This window comes from Pelophylax lessonae (genome assembly GCF_965119305.1).
Source record: "Pelophylax lessonae genome assembly, chromosome: 4".
Lineage (NCBI taxonomy): Eukaryota > Metazoa > Chordata > Amphibia > Anura > Ranidae > Pelophylax > Pelophylax lessonae.
In genome coordinates this window covers 198,614,639-198,634,967 of record NC_138771.1, presented here as the reverse complement: position 1 = coordinate 198,634,967, position 20,329 = coordinate 198,614,639, and the positions used below count along the sequence as shown (strand labels likewise).

The 20,329-nt window shown below is 45.8% G+C and overlaps 1 protein-coding gene across 4 annotated transcripts in view; it reads left to right on the top strand.

Annotated features, from left to right (window-relative positions):
* Positions 1-20,329, top strand: part of LRRK2 (leucine rich repeat kinase 2) — an 816,940-nt gene that overhangs the window by 733,935 nt on the left and 62,676 nt on the right. For all 4 annotated transcript variants that reach the window (XM_082254234.1, XM_082254231.1, XM_082254232.1 and 1 more), the window contains 2 exons: positions 8,527-8,721; positions 13,773-13,966. In XM_082254234.1, coding sequence (XP_082110360.1) covers positions 8,527-8,721; positions 13,773-13,966 — 389 coding nt within the window. The remainder of the gene's footprint in view (positions 1-8,526; positions 8,722-13,772; positions 13,967-20,329) is intronic.

The following is a 20,329-nucleotide window of genomic DNA, read 5'->3' as shown; positions in this document are numbered from 1 at the left end:
TTGACAGCACAGACTTGACTTTGACAACAGGTACATTTTAGCATTCCTTATGAATTGTCTGTAGAGGTAAAGTGTGTAACCCAAAATTCATTGTGGCCTAATAAACCTGCATAGTAATTGTTTTTATATTACCTGTTAATAATTAAAATTTCTCCTGTTACAATCTGTGACTATCTAGTTATTATCATAGTTGAAAATCTTGCCCTGTACACAAATTATAAATATGTCTTGGGCTCAAAGTTCTTCACCCTTTTGCTGACAGAACCCTTTTTTCATTTTTTTGCACATTTAAGCCTGAAAATTGATTAAAACGTATCTAAACCCAATTATTAACCCCTAAAGTGATATTAAAGGCAATTTGTAGTAAAGAAAAAAATATATATATATACTTGCCTGCTGGTCTTTGGCAGTCCCCCTGCCAGCGCTGTCTGTTCCTTTTTCCTCAGGGTTCCCTGCTAACAAGCCATATGCTGAGAGGACTCCCAGTTGGGCATGCTCTGAATTCAGGCTTTGTGCATTGATAGACAGACACAGCACCAGTAAGCCACAACTCCTACCCCACCTAACTGGAACTTGACTGACAGCAGCGTTATCCTGTGGCTCCCACTGCTGTCAGTGTCTCCTGTGAAACCAAGAAGAGACAAGAGCACTGCTGCAGCCAGGATAGTACTAAATCATTATTAAGGGTCAGGTAACTATTTAGGGATTGGGGGGGGTAATTTTACCACTGACAGGGGTGCTTACAGGGCCGGCCTTAGGTGTTTAGGCACCCTGTGCGAGCTAATCCTGTGGCGCCCCCCCCCTACATCAGAGACCCTCACAGAGCCCCCCCTTACATCAGAGACCCTCACAGAGACCCCCTACATCAGAGACCCTCACAGAGCCCCCCCTTACATCAGAGACCCCCACAGAGCCCCCTCTTACGTCAGAGACCCCCCCACAGAGACCCCCCCACACAGAGCCCCCCCTTACATCAGAGACCCCCCACATCAGAGACCGAGCCCCCCTTACATCAGAAACCCCCAAAGAGCCACCCTTACATCAGAGACCCCCAAAGAGCCACCCTTACATCAGAGACCCCCCACACAGAGCCCCCTTTACATCAGAGACCCCCCCACACAGAGCCCCCTTACATCAGAGACCCCCCCTTACAACAGAGCCCCCACACATCAGAGGCCCCCCCTTACATCAGAGCCCCCTTACATCAAAGACCCCCCCCCACAGAGCCCCCCCTACATCAGAGACCCCCCTTACATCAGAGACCCCCTGCACACAGAGCCCCCCTTACATCAGAGACCCCCCCCCCCACACAGAGCCCCCTTACATCAGAGACCCCCACATAGAGCCCCCCTTACATCAGAGACCCCCCCATACAGAGACCCCCTTACATCAGAGACCCCCCCATCACATCGCCCCCCCCCCTTACATCAGAGAGCTTACTTACCTCAGTAGGGAGGCACATGCTGTCTGCAGCTTTTCTTTTTTTCTTTAAACTTCCCGCCCACACATCCCCGGGGAGTGTGAGCGGGGCGGGAGGAGGATCGGAGGCTGAGCTGTGTGAGATACACAGCTCAGCCCTGCAGCTAGGAGACCGAGGCACAGCTGCAGAGCGGGAAGTAAGCGGCGGCCACGGCCTGTGTTAGCCCTGTCCAGGTCGCGGTCGCTGCTTACCTCCCTCTGTGCGGCCTGATCATCTGCGAGCTGTGATGGCTGCACGGCGCCCCTGTTGCCCATGCACACCCCAAAGGCCGGCCCTGGGTGCTTACAATGAATAACTGCAGTGTTAGCTGGGGTTTGGCTTTTAATTTGTTAGTGTATTTAAATCTAGAGTGGGGGAACTCTAATACAGGAGGTGTGTTACTGGCCAGATCCCCAGACGAAAACAGAGTTTTTATTTTTTATTTTCACCTGGGGATCTAGCCAGTAACATACGTCCTGACCCGGGTGGCTCCTCTATCTATAAAGTAGTAAAGGAGGCACCCTTGGACAGCAGAATTTTCTGTAGCGAGGATAGTGTGAGATGGACTAGTAGAATTTGATGGACTTTACATAGTTTTGGAACAATTTTAATCCTATCGCTATTTAACACTTTTTAAGTAGTTAACAAAATAGTTTATTTTTTCTTTTTGGGATACAATTTTTAACAAAGTTTTAACTTGACCCCTGTCAAAGTTAAATGGTATGTCTCAACCTCCTAACTTTACTTGTGCTGCACATCTTGGTCTGTTAAAGGAAGTTTGAAAAATAACTCACTGTCAGAATTAACAGGTAATAAAACTGTTTCTGCTTTGGTAATACTAGTGGCAGATTTCAACCCCCAAACATTTTATATTTTCTGAAGTAGGGAATAAAATGATAACTTTGCAACTGGTTATCAAAGCCATGTTTTCAGTAAAATATATACTAACGTTAATTTTAATGCACACAAACACAATTGAATTTCTCATTTTTGGCTTTGTCTAGTAAATAGGTACCAGACACATCAAGCTTTAAAACTGTGCACGCTCATTAAATGGCAACAAATTTCAGAACCGAAAATTGCCCATGGGCGGTAACCATGAGTGATGGTCCTAGAATTATAGCTCCCACTGTGGCGTGCACAACAATACCTAAAATGTGTAGCAGATGCATCCTTTGCGAACTCGATGTATGTATATGTATGTATATACAGTATATATACTTTGGGGCTTTCAAGTTTTATTCATTTGTTTGAGATACTTTATACTTTAATTTTTTTTTCTTTTTTACATTTACCTATATTGCTTTTACAAAGGAGCAGAAAGCTTCCTTATGTGATAGCAATTTGATAGTAACAGGTCGCCTATGAGGTGACATAAGGGGTCTATTCGACCCATAATGTCACCTCTTAACCCCATCAAAGCAGATGAAGCAAATGTCATGCCTAATTAGCTTCTAGCACTGCTGGGAAATGACAACTGCTGGTAATTGACAACTCTTACCTCCACTCTCCCTGCTGGTAATACATGGAGGGGGTTGTTGGTGGGTGGGGGTATTATGTGGAGTATATGAAAAACCAAATGCTGCAATTGGTGTCAGTGGCAGCAAAATGGATACATTTCCACATATCCTAGCACATATACGATGGGTGGTTGTGGTACATTTAAATTATTAAGAACTTCCCTTTGATAATTTTGTGTCAGTAGCAATAGCGTTTGGACACCTTCATAGAAATGGAATGAGATCAGCATATTCAGCGTCATATTTAAAACATTGATTTTTTTTATTCTTCTTTCAAGCCTAAGGAATGTGAAAGTGTAAAGGTATAATAAACACTACAGGGGGAGGTTTATTTAAATGGGTGCTCTCAGAATCTGGTGTATGATAGCCAGTCAGCTTCTAACTCCAGGTGGTTCACTGGAAGTTGATTGGTTTCTATGCAGAGCTGCACCAGATTTTGCACACTCCAGTTTTAGTAAATCAACCCCTATGTATGATGTTTGCTAAAAGATGGCACCCTCTGTTAGGTAACTGAGGCAAAACTATCAGCACCATATTTAATCCTTTAATTAACCTCTCTATGGCTGCATTTTAATTATAATTCCAATTATTTCAGTGTTCCAAAATATGTTTGCTTTAAGGTGGTAGTTGTTTGTTTTGTCACTACGTGTGCAGTCAGGGTGTCTTATACTTTGACACAATTTAAATATTTACTCTTCACTTTGTCATTGTCCAGAGGTTACCTCGGAACATTGTATAAATGAAGCACAGTGAAAGTCCTAGGTAAAGGGTACAGCAAATGTGGCATGATAACCTCCTTGCCTATATTCAGTTTGTTTAAAAATCATATGTCGGCCTTTTCAAATCTGTGAACAATCCCTGAAAGAGGGAGTTCAAATAGACAACCACAGAAGTTGATATTGTTTGAGGGGAGGATGAAAAGAGAGATTAAATTATTGTCCTGTATTTCCCTCACTTTACATACTTTTTACAGTGTGCGTTTTTTTCTTTTCTCTCTTTTTATTGGAATGTAAACCATTAAAGCAGGCCTAGGCGATCCTAAAGCAGAACTCCACCCAAAAGGGGACGTTTTGATTTAAGGTCTCGTTCCCCCGCTCCTCTTGCACAATTGGCACTTATGAGGGGTAGGAGGGGGGATCAGGTACCTGATTTTGACAGGTACCTGCTCTCACTTCTGTTCTGAGCGCCGCAACAAAATTTCTCCTACCTGCCTCCCTGCAGTCATCTGGGACACTGACAGGTCCCAGAAGACTGCATCCACCAGTCAGAATGCATAGCGCGACTCGTGCATGCGCAGTGAGCACCTGGCTGTGAAGCCGCAAGCTGTCACATCCGGGTGCCCATAGTGAAGATGCCGGCACTGCCGAGGGAGGATGGAGGATGAAGATGGCTGGGGTGAGCTCACGGCTGGACCATGGGACAGGTGAGTGGCTGTTTCTTAAAAGTTAGCAGCTACACTTTTTGTAGCTACTGACTTTTATTTTTTTGACAGGTGCCTGGAGATCCTCTTTAAAGAGGTGGAGATCTACCTGAACAACATGGAAGAGGTCAGAGATTACCAGGCACTGTGTGGCCTCCTCACACCTGATTTAAACCTCTAATTGCAGAACTACCATGTCGCAATCAGATGTGTAAATCAGGTGGTAAGGCAACATACCGCCTCCTCACCACCTGTCAAAACACACTCAGATCGCTTTTCAGAGGAGGAGCAGTGCCTGCTGCACTTGTGATTGAGCCCTTAGTTGCATTAGGCAATGGCACCCTTAGGGCTCGTTCACATGAAAAGTTGGGGGGGGGCGTTGGTAAAACCCTGCGGTTGAGACAGGGTTGTACCTCCCCCAGTCCATACCCCCTTTAGCTGCCGAGGCAGCAGCCAAAGGTGTACACACGCTGCAGCAGGAATCAAGCCCCCTTTTGCTTTTGGTGGGTGCTACTGCCTGCCAAACGCAACCTTTTCAAGTAAATTGCGCCACTCTGATAGCGCCCCACAACTGCATGCTTCTGTGGGGTCTATGGGGTTAAAGCAGGTCGTGAGAAAGCAGCACAACACTGCATGCTTTAACACCTTGTTTGCTGTACTGCACAAGGTTGCAGGGCACTTGCAGACTGGCCTCATTCACTTGAATGAGTCATGCTTGGCAGGTGCTACACCTGCCAACCATGACATGGCATATAACTGCTGTTGTGGCTGTGACGTGTACACCCCTGACCATTGCACCTAAAGGGGGTGCAGTTGGGGGGAAGGGGTGGTACAAACACGTCTTAACTATTGGGTTTTACCGCCCCCCAAAATTCAAATGTAAATTAACGTCTACTGTTTTGAGCCCTCTTTAACCACTTGCCGACCGCCGCACGACTATCTACGTCGGCGGTCAGCCCCTCACAGGCAAACTAACGTAGGGCTACGTTGCTTGCTTGTGAGGGTCTAGGGAGCGAGCGCGCGCCCCCGGGGGCGCGCTCCCGCGTGGTCACGGACCCCCCCGCGCATGTGACCAGCGGACCCGATGTCCGCCGGTCACTCGGCGATCGGCGGGGGAGAGGGAGAATGTCAGGCAGCTTGTGTAAACAAACTGCCTGTCATTCTCCTCGCTGCAAAGACACTGATAAAACGGATCTGGTATGTAGATCCGTTGATCAGTGTCCTTACAGCTAGAGCCACAGCCAATCACAGTAGAAACCACGCCCCTAGGGACACACACAGCCCCTCCCTTCCAAATAAAGTTAACCCCTTCACTACCAGTGTATTTTTACAGTAACAGTGCATATGTATAGCACTGATTACTGTAGAAATGTCACTGGTAACCCCAAAAGTGTCAAAAATGTCAGTCAAGGGTCCGATCTGTCCGCCGCAATGTCGCAGTACCGCAAAAAAAATCGCAGATCGCCGCCATTACGCGTTAAAAAAAAAAACAACAAAAATGACAAAAATCTTTCCCTTTGTTAGTAAACGCGATAACTTTTGCGCAAACCAATCAAAATACGCTTTTTGCGATTTTTTTTACCAAACATAGGTAGCATAAAACAAATTGGCCGAAAATTTTTAAAAATTTTGATTTTTACATTTTTTTTTGGGGGAATTTCATATAAAAAAATGTGAAAAATATTGCTATTTTTGCAAAATTGACGCTCTTTTTTTGTTTATAGCGCGTGATCAAAAAATCGCACAGGTGATCAAATACCACCAAAAGAAAGCTCTGTTTGTGGGAAAAAAAGGACGTCAAATTCGTTTAGGTACAGCGTCGCACGACCGCGCAATTGTGCGTTAAATTCACGCAGTGCCGAATCGCAAAATACCCCCTGGTCGGAATGGGGGTAAAATCTTCCGGGGCTTAAGTGGTTAAGGCTACTTTCACACTGATGTTCTGTAGTTTAAAAAAGTGGGTACTGCCCTCACCTGTAACTGGTCACTGCAGCAAGGCGCATTGGAAAGGCAATGCATATGAAAAAAAACAAAGAAATTTCCAAGCTCAGCTTACCGACCAGCCTGGGACCAACCGAACTGACCTGTTCAACAGTATGCGTTAAAAACAGGGGTTTAGTTGCACACATTTGCAAATACATGCGTAAGCCACAGAACCCCGGCAAGGCACCCCATTTTCTGTGGACCTAACTCTAATTTCTGTGAGTCTCTAACAATGGAGGCATCAGCTTATGCGGCTCTTGCTCCCTACTACAGCTCCAACATCACAAGTAGTCCCTCTGCATTGCACTCTGATGCCAGGGGATGGCGGGTCAGCAATCCCTGACCACGATCTACCAGCCACCTGGCCGCAATCTACTGGTAGATCACGATCTACAGGTAGCTGATCCCCGCATTAAAGAATAAGTTCACCTTCTATAACAGCAGTGGCTGCACACCCCATTTCCAAGCCCCACACCCGCTGTCACAATTAAAAAAAAAAAAAAAAAAGCAGGTGTAAGCCACAGAGCCCCATCAAGGCACTCCATTTTCTGTGATCTGTCTATGTAAACAAGGCAGATCGCTGTTCTGAAAGGGGAGAAGGAATGGAGTTAGATTCCCTGCAAATACATTCCATCTCTTCCCCTTTCAAAGCACCTTACACAGAGTACATAAACACTGGTTAGGCACACAGTTAACCCTTTAACACCCCCCCCCCCATGTTAACCCCTTCCCAGCCACTGTCAATAGTATAGTGACTGCAGATTTGTTTAGCACTGATCACTGTATTAGTGTCACTGTATCCCAAAAAGTGCCACAATATCGCGGTCCCGCTATAAGTCGCCGCCATTACTAATAAGAAAAAAAAAAATATCCCATAGTTTGTGGTTTGGTGATCAAATACCACCAAAAGAAAGCTCTATTTGTTGGGGGGGGAAAAGGACATACATTTTATTTGGGTACATTGTCGCACAACTGCTCAATAGTTAAAATAACGCAGTGCTGTATCGCAAAAAATGACCTGGTCATGAAGGGGGGGGGGGGGGTAAATCTTCCACAGGTTGAGTGGTTAAAGTGGAACTCCGGGTTTAGACAAGTGCAAAAAAAATTACCTCAAGTCAGGTGTTCAAATTGAGCAGATCGCTGCTCTCTACTGTACAATTCATAATTTTCTTTATGCTGGATAGTACAGCTAGCAGTGTACTTTGTGTGCTGCGACTATGAGTGCTACATTTCTCTACATGGAAGCCCTAGTGTAATTTAGCCACCCCTTCCCCCCTTGGTCATCAATAGAATGCTTTGTGTTCTGTGAACCATTGACAAACCATAAGGTGTCTTCAACATTCAAGCGGAGTTCCACCCTCAAAAGTGACTTTGGCCCATCCGCTTGCTCTGTGTCACCTGATTTTTTCTTTTTTGTTTACTTACCTTGTTTTTCAAGAGAATATACACTTTCCTTCCTTCCTCTTCCTCCCTCTGTGGACACAGCTGCCGCCATCACTTCCTGCTTGCGTTGACTCCTGCGAGCTGAACGTCATCGCTACCAGGAGTCAATGCACCGGCCCCGCTCGTCAGTTCCGGTGCAGGCGCGTCATTCCCTGCTAAACAGCTTCTGGGCATGCCCAGAAGCTGTGCAGGGATGACGTGCCTGCCCCGGAACTGACGAGTGGGGCCGTTGCAGGGCATTCTGGGACCAAAGAGGACGCCCTAGCTTCAGCTGCCCATACCTGAGATGGAGGCGCTGGACAAATTTTCAAGGCAAGCACTAATTGTTATTAGTTTACAGAGTTTAGTTTTCTTTGAGGAAAGCAACAGAATTGCATTAAGTAGAAAAAGCACTTAATTTATTTAAAGGGTCTATTACCTTCACTACATAAGTTCTTTAATACTCACACCACAGGGATATTTTTTACAGTTTTAGGGCTTACTTCTGTATGAAAATCCCTAGTCGTAAAAAGTTAAGGTTTTTTTTTTTATCAATAATAGATAATGAGGGAATCTTGGTAATATATGTCCATAACTGATTTATTTATAAAGGTATACATTTTTAACTTAGAGAATAACATTGACAGAATACTATTTTTGCTGTGTGTTTATTTTAAGATATTTTATTTTGAAAATAATCTTACCTTCTGTGTTTTTTATAGGTTTATGAAATTTTAAATTCTGCAGAACTTCTTTGTTTGATGAGGAACCTTGTGGTACCAAGCCCTCTTACAGCTGAATGCATTGTAGCGACAAGTCCTCGTGTCAGGAATCCCACTGTTTGGGTCGGAAGTGGCAGCACAGATAAGGGACGGATTTCTTCCTTGAATTTAGTTAAAGGTGGACACACTTGTGAGGTAATTTTTTTTTTGTTTTTTTTTTTAACTCTCAATATAAAGTTGACACTGTCTCTTAAACAGCATGTTGGATGTTGTACTGCTGCACTTACATGAGGTGATAAAGCATTACACCATTACATATTAAAGCTAAAATAGCTGGTCTTAGTTATTTGAAAATAATGTTTCAAACCTAATTATTCAAACAAAATGTAAGTTTATTGAATAAAAGTAGGGGAATATTACATAGTTCGAGGGTGGGGTATACAAAATCCAGACGGGATACAATGTCAAATCTGTATAGTTTCAGCATGTCGAATAACAAGTAATTATAACATAGTATAGAAAATACAAGCCGTAGAGGATAAAGAAACAATTGTGCTATATGGTAGCAGGATATTCTGTACTGACATTTATACTTGGTGAGGCCTATGTAAATATGTATATTTCTTATTTTTATGTTTTTTTTTATGATTTAAATTTATTGGTGTTTTATATAAAGAAAGCAATGCAGTCCAGCAGAAAAAAAACATACAAAAGGAAACACAGGCATATATAGTGTCTGACATCTCTACAGTGTATAGTAGTAGTGAAAAATTTGACTTTACATCATGTATAGCATAGCAAGCCTAATAACCAAGCAACAGGGTAAACCAGTAGAGTATTAATCGAATTATCCTGGATCCAGAGAGGTCAAAGTAAGAATAGAGATCCTGCAGTCCCAAATCATGTCAAACTGTTTTTCTCTATCGTTCATTGACGGACGCAGTTCTCTCTGATTCATATCAGTAGGGAAACAACACAATTGCTTCTATGGAGGCGGCCATCTTGGTACACCTGTTTTCGGCCATTTTACTGGAGTTTTTTTGCAGTAAAGGCCGGTGGGAGTGCCTGAAGGACAGTGAGTCTTGAGGTTGGTCTCTCCCTCTCTGTGGGGGTCCGTTAGCGCTTGCCTGACCTCCGGGGGGCGCTGTAGCGCTGTGGGTCCGTTTAAAAAAAATTTATTTTTTTCAGTTTTTTTTTTTTTAAAGTTGCTGGCAGGTTCCTCAGGTTCAGTTTGGACCCTGCAAGCCATTTTTTCCCACCTGACCCCCCTCCCCCCCTCGGAGGCCGCTGGGCCTTCCGGATCTCCACTGTCCGTCTATGCCTTTTCGGCAGTTCGGGATGCATTTGAGCCCAAGCGGTGGTGGTAGGTGTGCTAAAACGTTTCTCCACCTACCCCTGCCTCTTCTGCTGTCTCGAAGTCTGAGTCTGGCTCAGGCGCCGCAGGCCTGACATGGGCCTCCCTGCTGGGTCTGTTACCTTGCGCCCTGTCTCCGCGGATGATGAGGATGACCTTTTCACCTCCCCTGCCGCGACAGGCACTGGTGGACGCACTGGCTGTTTTCGGTGCGTGGCACCCTGCAATTTGGGGGTCGCAGGGGAAGCTGCGCCTAGAGCGCAGGCGGCATCTGGCACTCACATGCCACCCGGAGCTGCTCATTTTGTTGGCTGCTCATGTAGGAGTGGAACCGTCTGAGAGGTTCCCCTGGGGTGTCTAAGCGGCCGTTAGCCGTTTCCCTTTTGGGGGAGTCTCTGGTACAGAGGACTGTTTCCGCCATTGGTGGACGTACGGTCTCTAGCTGAATGGGACTATCGTTGTTCCGGTGGAGGAATCCCCGTCCTTTAAGGACTTAGGGGATAGGATGGCACGGGCTGTGGCCTGCGCTCTGGGCTCTCTGGCGTAGCTGAACTGGGAACAGTGTTCATGTTTGCCCTTGCCACGCAGACTCTGCCTGATGGGCGTAGTCCCAACACCGCAATTTGGTGTGGGGCATGTCCCTCTTGCTCTGGGGGAGCTGTTGGACCAGCTGGCTCAGGGGCTGCATTTTGTTTGCGATGCCGCGCTGGTCAAGGCTCCCTTGTATAACACCTTGTCGTTTTTGGCGGTGATTGAACGGAGTCTACTTGACCGGAGTGTTGGTCTGTGGATCAAACTTCTAAGAAGGTCTTAATGGATCTCCCTTTTCAGGGGGGATCGCCTGTTTGGCGCTGCCCTGGATGACACAGGCTGTCAGGGGTGAGGGCCTTCGTCGCAGTCGGGGTTCCTCCCTTTCGGCTCGCAAACTTCGTCCCTCGGGGACAGTTGATTTGGCGAAGTCCTTCCAGACTTCCACGTGGGTTCCAAACGACCCTGGTCTGGCGTACATGGGTTTGGTTTTTTCCAGACCTGCTGCCGAGGCCTACATGGCCTGAAGGTGCTTCCTCTCCCTTCTAGGGGGTCGAGGACCTGCGGCTGGCCCGGATCCCAGGCTGACTGGGTTCAGGAGGTCATGCGGTCCAGTTGCAAGATCGAGTTTCAATCCGGTTATTTCCGGTAAGGTTTTTTCCCTTCCGATGTGCGGCTGTCTCCGGATCGCTTACAGGCGCTCTGTGGGGCAGTTCAGGCTCTGGTTCAACAAGCTGGACCTACTGGTCTTTTGTTGGTTCCGTGTGGATCACAAATTCAAGTTGGTATTGGTTCACACGGTGGTGGCTTCTCTACATAAGGGCGCTTCCTGGCCTCCATAGACATCAAGCTGCCTACCTTCACGTCCCGTTATGTTCTGGACAGCTACGGGTTCTCCGTTTTTTGTAATGGGGAAGGATTTCTTGGTTTGTGGCATTACCCTTTGGTCTCGCTTATGCTGCTTGGGTCTTCACGACGGTGTTGGCTCCGGTCCTGGCGCTGTTGCGGAAGCGGGGCGTATCGGCCCTGGTTTCCTGGCCGCTCTGCTTCTCCGTTTGGAGTCCCCTACGGTGCTGACAACGAAGTTGGTTGTCACCGTGGGAACTCTGGTGGATCTTCTGAATCTTCAGAAATCATCCCTGGTTCTTTCCATGAGACTGTCCTTCAGGCACTCCTACCGGCCTTTACTGCAAAAAATCTCCAGTAAAATGGCCAAAAATGGGTGCACCAAGCTAGCCGCTTCCATAGAAGCAATTGTGTTGTTTCCCTACTGATATGAATCAGAGAGAACTGCGTCCGTCAATGAACTTAAGAGAAAAATATTTTACGGTAAGTCAAAAATCCAGTTTTTTTTTTTTTTTTATGTTTTTCTAAGATCAAAGATAAGTTTATAGGGAGAGGGAGACTATCATTAACCAATTGTAGCCAGGTATTAATCGACTGGGATGCAGGTTTCTTCCAGGATAGTAAAATAGGTTTTTGCTTTGAAAAGAGGGTATGCCGAAACACCTTATTTTCTGTTTCAATCCTTTTATTAATATTTTTCAAGTGAGCAAAGAGTAAATCACTTGACAGCGTAGCAAACAATCCTTGCATGCTCTGTACATGTAACAGAATTGGAACATAAATTGGGGGGGGGGACGACAAAAGAAGAACTTGGCAATCAGGTTAGGTCTTCCATAAGGCCACGGGTGGATACATGGATATAAACACATATAAACAGTGAAAGCTCACATTGAGCTATAGACTAAGTATGAGATAACATCAAAAACACTGGGAGGTAGCCGTTCCAGACAGCTGTCTAGTTAATCAGAATATGAAAATAAAATATATAAGGATCCTGAGGTTGAGACCTAACTAAAGAGTAGTTACTGTAAATAGGCCTATAAAACGCAAAAGCCTTTATCCAGTGATTATAGCTTTCAAAATACTATCCATTGTCTAGCAACATGACAGTCTTATATTGGGACTCCAATCCCTCGAGTGCAAACACAAGCAACTTAAATAAGAAAAGGATAAAGAAAGCTATTAGAGCATGATGCCAAGGCTGGCATGAATCAGGGGAGCCATAGAAGAGGAGAAGGAAAAAAGAAGTGAATCCGTCCGGGGATCCTCTAGCGATCATCCATAAAGTCAGTTGTGTTCATTCGGGACCTGTATATAAGCAAGCCAAGGGGACCATACTTTGTTAAAGATGGATTGTTTATCCCGTAGTACACTCACAAGTTTTTAGAAACACCTTATTTTAATGTATAATTATATATGAACGTGGAGGAAAGCCACATTTTCTCATTGTTTACTATGGGGCTGATATATCTTTGATAGTAAAATCACAGTCCACACCCTGCTATACACTGCAGTCACACTCCACATCATGACGCACATTTTTTGACCTATTCATAAAATTCAGGAGGTGGTTTGGAGCCTTTGGACTATTATTTTTCCTGTTTAACGCAGCAGAGAGAACTCATGATTGGAGGAGAGCTGGTCACATGACTTAGATCATGTGACCTGGCTCTCCTCCTGCCTCGCTTCCCCCACTCCTATTCATTTTAATAGTGATATGCCTATTTGTAAAGAACATCACTGTGCTTTTTAAATATGCTAGGTTTTCTTTTTTACATCCCTGAGATTGCCATGGTAAAGCCATACTACTGCTCAAATGGAGCCTTACAAACCCATGCTTTGTAGTGCTAAATAAGGGTTGTGCTTTACAGCTTCTTATAAAAGTCTGAGATTCACTCTGTGTTTGTGTGGCTGTATTAGAGCAGTATGACTTCAAAGATGGTTTTAGATGCCAGTAGCCACAACCATAGCTTCTGACTCATGCCTGCTTAAAAGGAGCCTACATTTTTATGTTATGTTTTTTCTTTTTTTAGATTAATTAAATTGTCTGTGTTATTATTGTATTGTATTGCATAGCGCTGCTGAACATGTTACGAATTACTTTAGGCCTGAGGCTTCCATATGCTTACAAAATAGCAGCTAGATGCCACAAATATATACGTCTCTCCTGTGCCAGGCTAGCTGCTGTCTTCACTTCCCCGTATGCAGCTTTGCCATGGCTCTGTATGGGGAAGAATAGTTTATCTTGCCTTTGTCTTACATAGAGCTGTAGCAAAAATGCAAAAAGTGGAAGGGTACACTGAAGGGACTGACTGAATTCTCCGCTCAAGGAACTAAGTATCTGCAGAGTCTAGCTGCTATTGTGTAAACTACTTAAGATCCCCTTAATGATAATAAAAAACTTCTAATGCATATGTAAACATTCTTAACATTATAAATGTTTTTGAAAATTTGCATTATATCATATTAGGTTATTTTCTGTGTTTTTTGAGTAACTTTCCCTTTATGCTGATTGCAGGACTTTTCAGACAGCAGAATCCTGTGTCTTGCACTTGTGACCTTACCTGGTGAGAGAGAACAGTGGATTTTGGCAGGGACACAGTCTGGTGACATAGTATCTATGCTAACTGAAGATCCTCGAACAAAACACTGCATTCAGAAAATGCCTGATTCCATTACTTGCTTGTTGTTTTGCTGTGTAATGAAGCAGAGGTATATTTTAAGTATGATTATAATAATCTTGTAAAATCCTAGAAAAATATGCAGTGAAAAACAATACTTGTAATTGTAAAGGTTTCAACTGCATTGGTAAATTTGTTGGTAAAAGTGTGTACGCTATAAATTGCTGCATATTGTATTATGCAGGGCTTTTTTTCAGCGGGAATGCGGGGAACGCAGTTCCGCCACCTCCAGAACTGAATGTATGTATGTAATGTATGTTGCTGGGGGTCAGTTGTTGCTGGGAGGGAGGTACTTTAGAGGAAGGGGTCTATTGATGCTGGTTACTGAGGAAACTTTTGTTGCTGGAAGGGATCTATTTTTGCAGGGGGGGTGGTCTACTTTTGCTGGTAGGGATCCATTGTTGCTGGGAGTGAATCTTATGTTGCAGGGGGTCAATTGTTGCTGGGTGTCAACTTCTCACGTACCTGACTGATGAGCCCGATAGTGCAGAGGAAGGCCTCCCTTACGTATCTGACTCGAAGCCCCTGGTAGAGCAGACAGGTGTCATGGGAGAGCAGAATGGTATGAGGGCCTGGCGGGTCAGCTGTTGGACGGACAGCTCCAAGGTCCCAGATGCTTTAAAGGGAGACAACCAGCAGGTAGGAGGATCCCAACAGCAGGCAGGCAGAAGGACGGAACACCCGAGTCCACACTCACTCTGGGGGCTCACAGGCAAACGGATCAGTTCACAGGCCAGGTCAACAACAGGCGGGCGGCGTGGAATCCAAAGGAGCATGCAGGTTCAAGGTCAGAAGGGAGCCGAGGTCAGGTGCAGGCGGAAAGCAAGGGAAGTCCAAAGTCAAGCCGGGTCAAACAGAAGATCAATCACAGAAGCAGGTAAACAGGAGCAGGGATCACAGGAAGCTGCTTATCAGACAGCAAAGACATAATGCTTCTGAGGAGTTTAAATAGAGCAGCCTGTTGTCAATCACTGCAATTAGTCTGCAGACTCTGCACTAAGTTAACCCCTTAGGTTGCAGACCCATGACATTGCCCCCTCCTAAAGGGCAGCCTCCGGATGCCCAATTGAGCCAACTTTTCGGCATGGGATCTCTTGAAGGATTGCATTAGTTCCATAGCATGAATATTGCTTTCAGGCTCCCAAGAGTTATCTTCCGGTCCATACCCCTTCCATTTAATTAGGTACTGAACCTGATTGTACCTCTTTCTACAATCTAAGATTGTTTCCACCTCAAATTCCTCCTCTCCATTGACTATTACAGGCTCTGATGGACCAGTATTTCGTTTAGGAAAAGGATTCGGAACCACAGGTTTCAACAGAGTCACATGGAAGACGGGGTGAACTTTAAGTGAATCGGGTAATTCTAGCTCATAGGCTACATCATTGATCTTCCTCTTAACAGGAAAGGGACCCAAAAACTTAGGGCCCAATTTTTTTGAGGGGCAAGCCATTTTCAAGTTCACTGTAGACAACCATACCTGGTTGCCAGGTTCCAGAATTAGTTCTCCTCGCTTCTTCCTGTCAAAGATCTTTTGATTATACTCCTGTGTCTTGGCCATAGTCTCTTGTAAAAGTTTGTTGTTTTCAGAGAAGAAATTCATTGTTTCAGAGACTGCAGGGATTGAGCATTCAGGTATAATACTAGGCAGGAAGGACGGGTGAAAGCCATAATTAGCAAAAAACTGAGTTTGTTTGATGGCAGAATGGAAAGAGTTATTATAAGCAAACTCGGCAATGGGGAGTAAAGAGACCCAGTCATCTTGGGAGAAGGAAGAGAAGCAACGGAGGTACTGCTCCAGGGTCTGATTGGTTCTTTCTGTTTGTCCGTTCGTCTGAGGGTGGTATGCGGAGGAAAAAGCCAATTCAATCTCTAGAGAACCACACAGAGCTTTCCAGAACCTGGAGGTGAACTGGACATCCCGGTAGGACACAATGTTGGCTGGAACACCATGGAGCCTTACAATTTCTTTGATGAAAATTTTTGCAGTTTCCACAGCCGAAGGTGCACCTTTCATGGGCAAAAAATGGGCCATTGTGGACAGTCTGTCCACCACCACGAAGATGGTAGAAAAACCCTCTGCCGGGGGGAGTTCCACGATGAAGTCCATTGAGATAATTTTCCAGGGTCTCTCTGGAACGGGCAATGGCTTCAGTAAACCCCAGGCCTTTACCCTGCTGTTCTTGCTTCGGGAGCAAGTAGTACAAGACTCCACATAGCTCTTACAGTCGCCCACCACCTGAGGCCACCAGAATGTGCGTTGTACCAGTTCGGCCGTCTTCAGGGCACCGAAGTGTCCGGCCAGCTTGTGGTCATGACAGAGCTCTAACACCGTCAGTCTTAAGTCCTTAGGTACAACAATTTTACCTTCATGCCATAGTAAGCCATCCTGTGCCTGTAAGCTGGTTTCAGAAGACGAAGCAATCTCAGCAGAAGCCTGTTTGAGTCGAGATAGGAGATTCTCCTGTAATATAAGAACGTTTCCTGAGGGAAGGATGGTGTCTGGGAGTGTGGACCTTTCAGGGTCGTTCAACATACGTGAAAGTGCATCTGGTTTTGTATTCTTCGACCCTGGCCTGTACGTTATATGGAATGAGAATCTAGAGAAAAAAAGTGCCCACCTTGCCTGCCGAGGTTTTAATCTCTTAGCCGTTCTCAGATATTCCAGATTCTTGTGGTCTGTATAGACAAGAATGGGATGTGCTGCACCTTCAAGTAAGTAACGCCATTCTTCCAATGCGGCCTTGATGGCCAAAAGCTTGCGGTCTCCCACATCATAATTTATTTCCGCTATTGATAATTTGCGGGAAAAGAAAGCAGAGTAGGGCTTTAGCTCCTTGCCGTTGAGACAGCACAGCCCCCACTGCAACTTCCGAGGCGTCAACTTCAAGAACAAACGGTAAGGCAGGGTCAGGGTGCTTCAAGATGGGTGCTGACGTGAACAGCTTCTTGAGGGCTTCAAAAGCAGATTGCGCTTTGGGAGACCAGAGGAATTGGGTTCCTTGCTTAGTTAGTTCGGTAATGGGGGGGGCGATAATAGCGGAGAACCCCCTAATAAACTTCAGGTAGAAGTTGGCAAACCCGATGAAGCGTTGAACCCCCTTTCTGTCCATAGGAGCTGGCCAATCTAAGATGGCGGTGACTTTCTGAGGGTCCATCTTGATGCCTTCAACAGAGATGATCAGACCTAAGAACTGGATACACTGAAGTTCAAAATCGCACTTCTCTGGTTTGGCGTAGAGGCCATGTTGCCGTAGTCAAGTTAGCACATTTCGGACATGTCTACGTTGGTCATCAACTGAGGAGGAGAAAATCAGGATGTCATCCAGGTACACAATGACGTACAAGTCCAGATAGTCATGAAAAATGTCATTGACAAAGTGCTGAAAAGTGGCCGGTGCATTGCATAACCCAAAAGGCATGACTAGGTACTCAAAGTGTCCGAATCTAGTACGAAATGCCTTCTTCCATTCGTCTCCTTCTCGAATACGGATTAGATTGTATGCTCCCTGCAGGTCCAGTTTAGGGAAGATGACTGCGGCTCCAAGTCTTTGAAACAGTTCGGGCACAAGAGGCAGAGGATAACGGTTCTTTACAGTAATCTTGTTCAATTCTCTGTAGTCTATGCAGGGTTGCAGTGAATGGTCCTTCTTTTCAACAAAGAAGATGCCTGCGCCAGCCGGAGAGGTAGATGGGCGAATAAACCCTTTTCTTAGGTTGTCATCAATATAGTCCTTTAGCGTGCCCAATTCAAGCTCAGTTAAAGGGTAATTCCTTCCAAAAGGGACTTCGGCCCCTGGTAACAGTTCAATAGGGCAGTCATAGGACCTATGAAGGGGGAGGGTCTCTGCACCCTTCTTACTGAATACGTCCAGAAAATCGTGGTATGCCACTGGGATTGATTTTCGTAATTCAAGGTCTGAGTCAAGGCAGCGTAAGGGTGAGGGGTTGACTGGAGGTTCTTGCAGGCAATGTTGCTGGCAATAGCTTGAAGGAAATTTGATTTCTTCAGTGGCCCAGTTGATTTGGGGGTTATGGGCCTGTAGCCAGGGCATACCTAGGATGATGGGGAACAGAGGTGATGAAATGGCATCCAGGCGTAAAAACTCTTGGTGATGGGAAGCAATGATAGTAAGTAAAGGGACCGTCTCTTGTGTGACTGGACTGGATTTAATGACAGAGCCATCAGCAAGATGTACAGCTAGTCCCCTGGCCTTTGGTTGAAGTGGAATGAGGTGTTTGGCTGCAAACGTCAAGTCTATGAAGCAGCTGCAGGCTCCGGCATCAATTATGACGGATACCTGGATACTCCTTCCTGGAAGCTGTAACATGATGGGGTAAGATGAGAGGCTTGGTTAGGTGAAACGGGAACATGCACTGAAGAGATTGAAAGGCACTTACGCATCTTTGCAGGGCAGGACCTCACATAATGCCTGGGTTCCCCACAGTACATACAGAGGTTATTGATTCGTCTGCGCTGTCGTTCCTCCATGGTGAAAGAGGGACGAAGCAAGCCCAACTGCATTAGTTCGGAGGTGTCCAGGCCCGGAGCGACTGGAGCAGAAGGAGTCTGGCTGGAGAAACTGGGGACTTTAGGTAGCATCCAAGTTGGCCGATATTGGCCTGAGGATCTTTCGGAGCGACGTTCCCTTAGGCGTCGGTCAATCTGAATTGACAAGTTAATAAGTGCGTCCAGGGATTGGGGTATCCCAACTCGTGCCAGTTCATCTTTTAAAGAATCAGATAGTCCCATCCGAAATTGGTAACGAAGGACCGCATCGTTCCAATTGGTATCAGAACTCCAACGCCTGAACTCGGCCATGTAGTCCTCTGCCGCTCTGCGGCCTTGTTGAAGTGCATGTATTGCGGCCTCAGCGGTAGCAGTCTGCTGGGGGTCCTCATAAAGTTGGGACATTGCGTCAAAGAACGTGGTGAGGTTGTTTAGCGATTCGGCCTTTTGTTCCAGAAGGCAATGTGCCCAGGCTTGGGGTTTCTACGGTCAACAGGGAGATAACAAAGCCCACTTTGGTTGCTTCCAAAGAAAAGGTGCGGGGTTGCAGGACAAAATAGAGTTCACAAGCATTATGAAAGGCTCTGTATTTGCTACGTTCACCCGTAAATCTTTCGGGTGTGGGTACCCTTGGTTCTGGTGGTAACATCACTACCGCAGGTCCGGATGAGGTAGCACCTGTAGGGTTGGCGGGAGATGACAGAATTTGAACTCGTTCTTCCAGACGAGTATATCCCTCTTGTAGATCCTTAACAGCTTGCGTCAGACCTGCCAGATGTCGGCACAATTCTTCCATGGGGGAGGTTCTTCGCTCGGGCTCAGACATGGCTGTCTGATACTGTCAACTTCTCACGTACCTGACTGATGAGCCCGATAGTGCAGAGGAAGGCCTCCCTTACGTATCTGACTCGCAGCCCCGGGTAGAGCAGACAGGTGGCACGGGAGAGCAGAATGGTATGAGGGCCTGGCGGGTCAGCTGTTGGACGGGCAGCTCCAAGGTCCCAGATGCTTTAAAGGGAGACAACCAGCAGGTAGGAGGATCCCAACAGCAGGCAGGCAGAAGGACGGAACACCCGAGTCCACACTCACTCTGGGGGCTCACAGGCAAACGGATCAGTTCACAGGCCAGGTCAACAACAGGCGGGCGGCATGGAATCCAAAGGAGCATGCAGGTTCAAGGTCAGAAGGGAGCCGAGGTCAGGTGCAGGCGGAAAGCAAGGGAGGTCCAAAGTCAAGCCGGGGTCAAACAGGAGATCAATCACAGAAGCAGGTAAACAGGAGCAAGGATCACAGGAAGCTGCTTATCAGACAGCAAAGACATAGAGCAGCCTGTTGCCAATCACTGCAATTAGTCTGCAGACTCTGCACTAAGTTAACCCCTTAGGTTGCAGACCCATGACACTGGGAGGGATGTACTGTTGAGGGAGGGGTCTTTGTTGCTGGCTGCTGGAGGGTCTATTAATGTTGGCTGTTGAGAGTCTATTGTTGCTGGGGTGGTGTTGGGAGGTGGGTAAGGGGTGGAACCAAGGAACGGTTCTTGGAGGTGGGTAAGGGGCAGAGGCGAAGGGTGACTTAAAAGAGAAGAGTTCCTGAACCTATTCTCTGAGAAAAAAAGCCCTGGTATTATTTACTATTTACTTGTTGTGTGAGTGGAACTATTTGTGTGTATATTCTTCTGAACAGCTATTGGGGTTAACCCTACCACTACCATAGCCATTTTTGTTTTTGATTTTTTTGTACATGCTAAAAGTGCACATTTTAGGCCTGAAGATTAAATAAAACACAATATTAGTGCACACAATGACAATAAATGCCCAAATTTTTGGGTAAAATATATCATCTATATTATTTATATATATATATATATATATATATATATATATA